Source organism: Theropithecus gelada, chromosome 9 (assembly GCF_003255815.1).
Source record: "Theropithecus gelada isolate Dixy chromosome 9, Tgel_1.0, whole genome shotgun sequence".
NCBI lineage: Eukaryota > Metazoa > Chordata > Mammalia > Primates > Cercopithecidae > Theropithecus > Theropithecus gelada.
In genome coordinates this window covers 110,374,608-110,383,478 of record NC_037677.1, presented here as the reverse complement: position 1 = coordinate 110,383,478, position 8,871 = coordinate 110,374,608, and the positions used below count along the sequence as shown (strand labels likewise).

At 41.8% G+C, this 8,871-nt stretch overlaps 1 protein-coding gene across 2 annotated transcripts in view; it reads right to left on the bottom strand.

Annotated features, from left to right (window-relative positions):
* PLEKHS1 (pleckstrin homology domain containing S1) overlaps nucleotides 1-6,344 on the bottom strand; it is a 30,490-nt gene extending 24,146 nt beyond the window's left edge. The window contains exons 1-2 of one of the 2 annotated variants that reach the window (XM_025397140.1): nucleotides 6,070-6,344; nucleotides 3,795-3,941 (exon numbers count right to left, since the gene is read on the bottom strand). Coding sequence is in view for 1 of the 2 variants with exons in the window: in XM_025397138.1 (XP_025252923.1) it covers nucleotides 3,895-3,922 (28 nt within the window). In the remaining variant the exon portion in view is untranslated. The remainder of the gene's footprint in view (nucleotides 1-3,794; nucleotides 3,942-6,069) is intronic. The other variant, XM_025397138.1, reaches the window with a different exon arrangement.
* Between the last annotated feature and the right edge of the window lie 2,527 nt (nucleotides 6,345-8,871).

Genomic DNA, 8,871 nt, shown 5'->3' with positions numbered 1-8,871 from the left:
TTTTTTTTTTTTGAGACGGAGTCTCGCTCTGTCGCCCAGGCTGGAGTGTAGTGGCCGGATCTCGGCTCACTGCAAGCTCCGCCTCCCGGGTTCACGCCATTCTCCTGCCTCAGCTTCCGGAGTAGCTGGGACTACAGGCGCCCGCCACCACGCCCGGCTAGTTTTTTGTATCTTTTAGTAGAGACGGGGTTTCATCGTATTAGCCAGGATGGTCTCGATCTCCTGACCTCGTGATCCGCCCATCTCGGCCTCCCAAAGTGCTGGGATTACAGGCTTGAGCCACCGCGCCCGGCCTTTCAAACATTTTCATCGTTATTGTATCTATTAGGGTGACCAGCAATGAGTGATCTTTGAGTAATTGTTTTGCGACAGTATGAATGGTGCCCATATAAGATGGTGAACTTAAAAAATGTGTGTATTCTGATTGCTCCACTGACTGGCTATTCTCCCATCTCTCTCCCTCTCCTTGGAGCTCCCTATTCAGTGAGACTCAATAATATTGAAATTAGGCCAATTAATAACTTTACAATGTCCTCCTAGTGAAGGCGAGTGTCAAGTGAAAGGGGAGTTACATGTCTCTCACTTTCAATTAAAAGCTAGAAAATCCTAAGGCCCTTAATTATACTAAATCTACTCTACTCATGCTCTATAAATACAACAACAAAGCCTGGGTGACAGCATATCTGTTTATAATATGGTTTGATGAATATTTCTAAGCCCACTGCAGAGACCTGCTACTTAGAAAAAAAAAGAGATTCCTTTGAAAATATTAGTGATCATTGACAATACACCTGGTCACCCAAGAGCTCTGATGGAGATGTACAAGGAGATTAATGCCGTTTACATGCCTGCTAACACAACATCTAGTCTGTAGCCCCTGGATCAAGGAGTAATTTCAACTTTTAAGACTTATTATTTAAGAAATACATTTCATAAGACTATGGCTGTTATAGACAGTGATTCCTCTGACGGATCTTGGCAAAGTTAGTTGAATACCTTCTGGAAAGGATTCACCATTCTAGATGTCATTATAAATATTCGTGATTCCTAGAAGGAGGTCAAAATATCAACATGAACAGGAGTCTGGAAGAAGTAGATTCCAATACTCCCCGATGACTTTGAGGGGTTCAAAACTTCCTTCAGTGGAGGAAGTCACTGCAGATGTGGTGAAAATAACAAGAGAACTAGAATTAGAAGTGAACCCTGAAGATGTGACTGAATTGCCGCAATCTCATGATCAAACTTCAGCAGATGAGGAGCTGCTTCTTATGGGATATGAAAAGAGTTTTCTTGAGATGGAATCTACAGCTGGTGAACATGCTGTGTTTATTTTTGAAATCACAATAAAGGATTTAAAATATTACATAAACTTAGTTGAGAAATCAGAGTCAGGGTTTGAGAGGATTGATTCCAATTTGGAAAGAAGTTCCACTGTAGGTAGAATGTTATCAAACAGCACCACGTGCTATAGAGAAATTTTTCATGAAAGTACAATCGATCGATGTGGTCAACTTCACCGTTGTCTTATTATAAGAAATTGTCACAGCCACCCCCACCTTCAGCAACAACCTGCCTGATTACTCAGCAGCCATCAACACTGAGGCAAGACCCTCCGCCAGCAAAAAGATTATGACTCACTGAAGGCTCAGATAATTGTTAGCAAACTTTAGCAATAAAATATCTTTAATTAAGGTATGCAAATTGTTTCCTTAGACATAATGCTATTATACACTCAACTACAGTATAGTGTACACATAACTTTTATGGAATCCAATACATTCATGTGACTAGCTTTATTGTGATATTTGCTTGGTTGCGGTGGTGTGGAAATGAGCTTGAAATATCTCTGAGGTATTCCTGTTTATGTTTCATATCAAAACTTGTATCAAATTGTATATTTTAGATATATATATAGTTTATTGTCTGCCAATTACAATAAACTACAATAAAGCTATTAAAAATATGGCGAATCAGCTGGGTGTGGTGCTCGCGCCTATAATCTCAGCATTTTGGGAGGCCAAGGCAAGTGGATCACAAGGGCAGGCATTCAAGACCAGCCTGGCCAAGATGGTGAAACCCTGTCTCTACTAAAAATACAAAAAAAAAAAAAAAAAATTAGCCAGGCATGGTGGTGGGCACCTATAATCCCAGCTACTCGGGAGGCTGAGGCAGAGAATTGCTTGAACCCAGGAGGCAGAGGTTGCAGTGAGTTGAGATCGTGCCACTATACTCCGGACTGGGCGACAGAGTGAGACTTCGTCTCAAAAAAAAAAAAAAAAAAATCTAAAATGCAGATCTGACCACGCCGCTTCCATACTTAAAATGCTCAAAATGCTTCAAGGTTACCTGACACATGTGGTCAAGGTCTGGCACAATGTGGCAACAACTTTCTGCAGCCTCATCCTCCATTTTCCCTTCTCCTACCTTGTAAGTATATTCAGCTCTGACACATTCTGCTTCTATACCATTTCATTGCTTTGGTCATGCCGTTCCTCCTTCTGGGATGTGCTCTTTTTTCTGATTTCTTTAAAATCCCTACTCCTCCTATAGGGTCTAGCTCAAATGCCTTTCCTATAAAACCTCTCTGGATTCTCATTGCTACTTAAATGCTTTTTCTTCTTCAGACCCCATAGCATTTGTACTTATTTCATGATTTCCATCACAGGCTAATCTTAATTTCCCAGCACAGTGATTTGCGTGTGTTTAAGTTCCCGACAAGATTTTATTTTATGTTTTTGAGACAGAGTCTTGCTTTATTACCCAGGCTGGAGTGCAATGATGCGATCTTGGTTCTCTGCAACCTCCACCTCCCAGGTTCAAGGGATTCTCCTGCCTCAGCCTCTTCATTAGCTGGCATTACAGGGGCACACCACCACGCCCGGCGAATTTTTGTATTTTTAGTAGAGACAAGGTTTCACCATGTTGACCAAGCTGGTCTCAAACTCCTGATCTTAAGTGATCTACCTGCCTCAGCCTCCCACCAACAACATTTTAAAACTCTTTGAGGGCAATGACTCCTCTTTATTAATCTGTATATCCCCTGCAACCCAAAGCACAAAGACTTACTAGTAATAGGTGCTTTGTAAATATTTTTGAGTTGAATTGGATAATTTAACTACTAAGTGACTTCATCCTAAATTTAGCTTTTCTGTCCACTCACCTACAAAGAAGTGTATGAATATGAGCAAGGATATTTGAATACCATACATTGAGCTACCCTCATAATAAGCTGTAGTGACAATGCAGGCAGCTTCTCTAAGTGAGAGTTTCATGTAAAATTAAGAAAATATTCTCTAATCTTTGCTGGCCCATAGTTTGCTATTAACATTGTCTTTGGGCAATGAATGGAAAATTTGGCTCACAAAAATCAGAAAATGCTAAACTTCTAGACAGGTAAACTCTTACACAATAATTAATTGAATCCAATAGTTCCTGCTACACTCCCCAAACCAAAAACATTGTCATAGAATGCTACCCATTATCCCCACCAAAACTAAGTTCTGGGGCTGGACATGGTGGCTCATGCCTGTAATCTCAGCACTTTGGGAGGCTGAGGCGGGCGGATCACCTTAGGCCAGGAGTTTGAGGCCAGCCTGGCCAACATGGAGAAACCCCACCTCTACTAAAAACATGAAAATTAGGCAGGCATGCTGGCGTATGCCTGTAGTGCCAGCTACTCAGGAGGCTGAAGTTAGAGGATCATTTGAGCCCGGGAGGTTGCAGTGAGCTGAGATCGCGTCACTGTACTCCTGCCTAGGCAACAGAGCAAACAAAAGAAACAAAACAAAATATACACAAAAACCACCAAGCTCTGTATCTTGGTTAGCTTGAAGGGAACTGTGGGGCATTTTCAATAAAAAGATATTTGTTTCTGAGATTATACCCCTCGGGTACCTGGACTCTTCTGAGGTTCGGGTTCCATGATGGCTGTGTGTCCTCGCCTGTCAAAAGGAAGGGTTAGTGTTAGTCCCCAAGCAACAGCATGTGTGTTTCATTGACCAGCCACCGCTTCAGTGAGTATCGGGATCATGCTCATGAATGTTGCTGAGATGGGTTATGAGTTTCCCATTCCCATTCTTTCTTTAGTATTTCCCTCCCTGGGCCTGAGGCTGACAGTAGCTGTGGTAACGGGGACGCATCCAAGCAGCTTGTCCTCACTCAGTGGGTGGTTCTGCGGAGGTGTTGTTGAGATGACTGAAGGAGCTGTCTTCCTTCGACTTTCTCTGTTCTTGCTGCATAAGAGGCTTTGATAAGAGAGCTAGGGGATGGCAACACCAAGAAGAGATAAGAACAGGGCAAAGGGCAGGATGTCATGGAGCCAATATAGTTGAGAAAGCCTCACTGGCTTAGAGGAAGCCCAAGATAAGCCCTTCTCCATGCCAGAGGCTCGCTTTCTCCAGGGGAAACTTAAGAATAAGGACTGCCAGGCATGGTGGCTCACACCTGGAATCCCAGCACTTTGGGAGGCTGAGGCAGGCAGATCACGAGGTCAGGAGTTCGAGACCAGCCTGACCAACATGGTGAAACCCTGTCTCTACTAAAAATACAAAAATTAGCCAGGCATCGTGGTCCGCGCCTGTAATCCTACCACTTGCCTATAATCCCTCAGGAGGCTGAGACAGGAGAGTCGCTTGAACCCAGGAGGTGGAGGTTGCAGTGACCCTAGATTATGCCACTGTTTTTGAGCTGCTCTTTGTCAAAAAGCCAAAAAAATCATTTTTAAAAATAAAATATTTCTAAAGCCTTTAAAGTTTATGAAATGCATTTGCATACTCTTTTTGCGTGTTTCAGAATGGCCTCATTCTGAGACAGCTCATTTTACAAATGAAAAGCTGCATTTGAGAGAAGACTGAGGTGACTTGGACCTAGGTCCCCTGGCAGAACTCCACACAGCACCACATTCATGCTCATGGACACTCCCAAATAACATTTGCCTGCCCTGTACCCTGTGGATGTCAAAGTGTGCTTTGGAGGATATCTCTGTCCTTCCAGTGTCTGTGAAGTGCTCCGGAGTCGTGTGTTGTGACCATTCCTCGTTCATCTCCCCACCCACCATAAAAATGAGAGGACAGATAAGGCAGTAGGGTGTGGTGGTTTAGAGTGCTAGCTCTGGCATCTGGGTTTAAATTTCATCTCCATGAATTATGAGGAATGTGATCTTTGATACTTTATAATACTTCTCTACACTTCCATTTCTAATACTTCTCTACACCCATTTCTAATACTTCTCTACACCTCCATTTGTTCATCTGTAACATAAAGGTTATTACCACCCTCATCAGATTGCTGGGAGCATCACTGGAGACACCCTGTTGATGAGCACTCCTCAGTGCATAATAGAAGCTCAATAAATGCTAGTTGTTAGGTCCTTTCCAGCTCAGATATTCTATGATTCTATGGTTGTTTAATAATAGGTAGCATTTTTTGAGTACTTAATACATTCCAGACACTTCTAAGCAATATGTATATGAAAGATTTTATGTATATGTATACATATAATTTCACGTATACATATACAATCTCATCCTATCCTCATAACCATACTCTAAAGCTTGCACTATTTTTACAATGATACAATGCCCATTTACAGATAAGGAAACGGTTATCGGAGAGATTACACAACTTGCCTTTGATCATGTAATGAAAAAGAAGCAGAACCAGAATTCTAACTTGAGAGCTGGCCTACTTTGTTCTTCCTCCTACCTAAGAAAGTAGAATTAAGTCTTGTCATAGTTCTGCTTGCATTTCTTGTCGTTGCCCCCAAACAAAAAAGAAAACCTTTCTGATTTAGCTGTTTGATCTCATTCAGGAGAATTGCCCCACAATCACGCCTAACCTATTTAAAATATAACATTATTTTGGATTTAGGGAATACAACATACCAAGAGGTCCATCCTGTTTCCCTCTGACTCTAGTATAGCCTAGGAAGCTTATGAAGAAAGAGCCCATGGAAATACTGCATATCTGCAAAATTTTCCATTTCCAAATTTGCAATTGCTCAATTGCTAAAAAGCTTCTAGATCATTCCAGCCTTGGGAGTCCAAACCAGATACACCAAGCAGTACTTACTGGAAGCCAAGTGGTCGCTGGTCCAATGCTCAGGAAAGTGCCTTGTCCTGAAGATTCCTGAACTCCTGCTGACACTGAGGCTTGGTGCCCGGGTGAGGATTAAGCACAAGCTGTGCTTGAAATCTGAACCACCAGGAAGTTCCCAAACTACTATTCTTGAGCAGATTTTATTATCGTCCCAAATTGAAATGGAAGCTGTGCCCTCGGGGGAAGTTCTGGGGCTTCATACCTGTGGCTCGCCGCAGAACCGCCTTGGTGTCCCAGCCGTCCAGCACGGGAAAATGATAAGCAAACATTTCATTTCAAAAATGAAAGCAAACAAATTAATAATAATAAAAAAATTCCTGCCAGACTTTGGACCATGATTACAATAACCCTTATTGAGAACAATGCCAATTTATCCTCAACCGTCTGCAGCGACTACCACTGAAAAAAATTCCCTTTGCCTCCCTCAGCCATATCTTAACCAATGTCTTCCTGGGAAGGATAGAAAGGGTTCCTTTGTACCAGATGAGGAAACAAAAAACCTGGTTTCTCTAACACACTTGTACATAGCAATGGTTTCCAGGAAGAGTTGCTCATTCAGCCATAACAGAGTGTTATCATCAACAGGGTGGCGCTAGCCATGTTCCCCTGCACAGCCACCAGCAGCAATTGAATAGACCATCATGCTTAGACCTGCTGAGTGGTATCCAGCCACCAAAGTGTCTTAGATATATTTTCATGTATATTACAAATTTCTAGGGGAGAGTAAGAAGTGACAATGGATTTTATCCTGTTCTACTACCTTTAGAAGTAAAAGTACATCATTTTAATCCTCATCCTCACGAGGGTAGCTGGCCTGGAATCAGCTCAGCCATGGATCCATTGTGGGGTCTTGGCAAGTTAACTGGAGTTCTCTGAGTCTGTTTCCTCATCTGCAAAATGGGACAGATAATACTGACTTCACAGGGATTTTTTTTTTTTTGTAAGTTAAGTAAAATTTCACATATAAAAAGCATCTAGCACAGTGCTTTATCCACAGTTAGCATTCAACAGAGGTTATTTCTTTGTTTTTCTCTTTTGCATCCTATGGAGGGCAGATGTTATTGGCTCCTTCATTTAGCAAACCTAGCTGGACTTCAGGCATACAGAAATTATTAATATATTATTTGCTTCCTGCACAGGATCAGTTTTGCTTGATTTAGGAAAAACAACTTCTTAAATTCGATATAGTTCGGATGTCCCCTCCAAATCTCACGTTGAGATGTAATCCCCAGTGATGGAGGCGGAGTCTAGCTGGAGGTATTGGGTCCTGGGGATGGATCCCTCATGGCTTGGTTCTGTGTCTGAGATAGTGAGTGAGTTGTAGCGAGGTCTTTGTTTAAAAGTGTGTGGCATCTCCCCCAACTCTACTGCTCCCACTCTCACCAGGTGACATGCCTACTTCTGCCTCACCTTCTACCACGAGTAAAAGAAAGCGCCTTGAGGCCTTCCCAGAAGCTGAGAGATGCCAGCACTATGCTCCCTGTACAGCTGGCAGAGCCATGGGCCAGTTAAACCTCTTTTCTTTATAAATTACCAAATCTCAGGTATTTCTTTATAACAAGACAGAGAATGACCTAACAGTATTTCCTGGATGTTCTTTTAGGCCAACTTTTGACGATTCTGGAGATAGTATCTTTACATTAGATCTTTAATCAGATACTAGTTGTAGCTCTAAGTAGTTCATAAAAAGCTTGTACTGATTTCCACTTACTTGGGAACTATAAAGTCCAGACAGACCATTGTTATAATATAGAGACCTAACCAAAAAGGGGAAGAGGGAAAGTTACTGTCAGACTTGTGTTCCTTTGGAAAGGATACCTATGAGTCAGTTAGATGGGCTTTCCGTCAGCAACCTGTTCATCTGTCTGTCCATCCACCTACCCACCCTTCAAACCCACCCTATTCTAGGCTTTTTTTGTATTATTTTCCCATAGTATTACAAAACTCTTTGGGGGAAGAAGCCTAATAAAGCTATTTGTACTGTAGATGAACCCATAAAATAAAAACTGAAAAACAAACAAAAACTGGCACAGACATCAAATACTAAACTTATGAAACAAACATCCCTATGAAACACAAGCCTAGGTTTTTTAAGTTGTCTCCAATGACCTGTAAACAAGGTATGGATTACCTGTCGCAATAAGCAATCGCCTGTTCATCTGAAAGATCAGATGAGTTATTCGATGACTTTGTTAATTGAGCTTCTCTGTCATGAAGATGCTCTTTAGTTCTGCTGCCTCTTAACCAAAACACAACTGAACAGTTTATATGGCATGGCAATACCTACTACTTAAAGGGGATTTTTGTTTTACATAGAATATCTCATTTAATTCTACCTTGTTGCAGAATAAATTTTATTATTCCTAATTTTAAAGGAGGGAATTTAAATTTAGAGAGATTAAATAACTAGCTAAGGATCATGCAGCTAGTAAGTGACCCACAGAAATCAGACTGGTCTGTCTTGACTCCAAAGCCTGTGTGTGTTCTTTCATACACTACACTATGTGAGTCCTGGGCTGAGATCAGTTGGCCTTGCTCTCGGCCTACTCTGACTGTGTGATATTGCATAGGTTGCCAGATATTTGGGCCTTGTAATCCCATTACTATCCTTCCCCAAAAATCTCTAAGTACCCATTCATCTCTGATTATGATTATGCCTTTGAGTCAAAGTCAAGGGCTTATTAGCGTGCAGGCCTTTTCACTCCATGCCGCATGCTCATTGTCCATGTGGATAGTAAATGTGTCCTTGTCAGTGACACTGGTAAAGGAGTGACA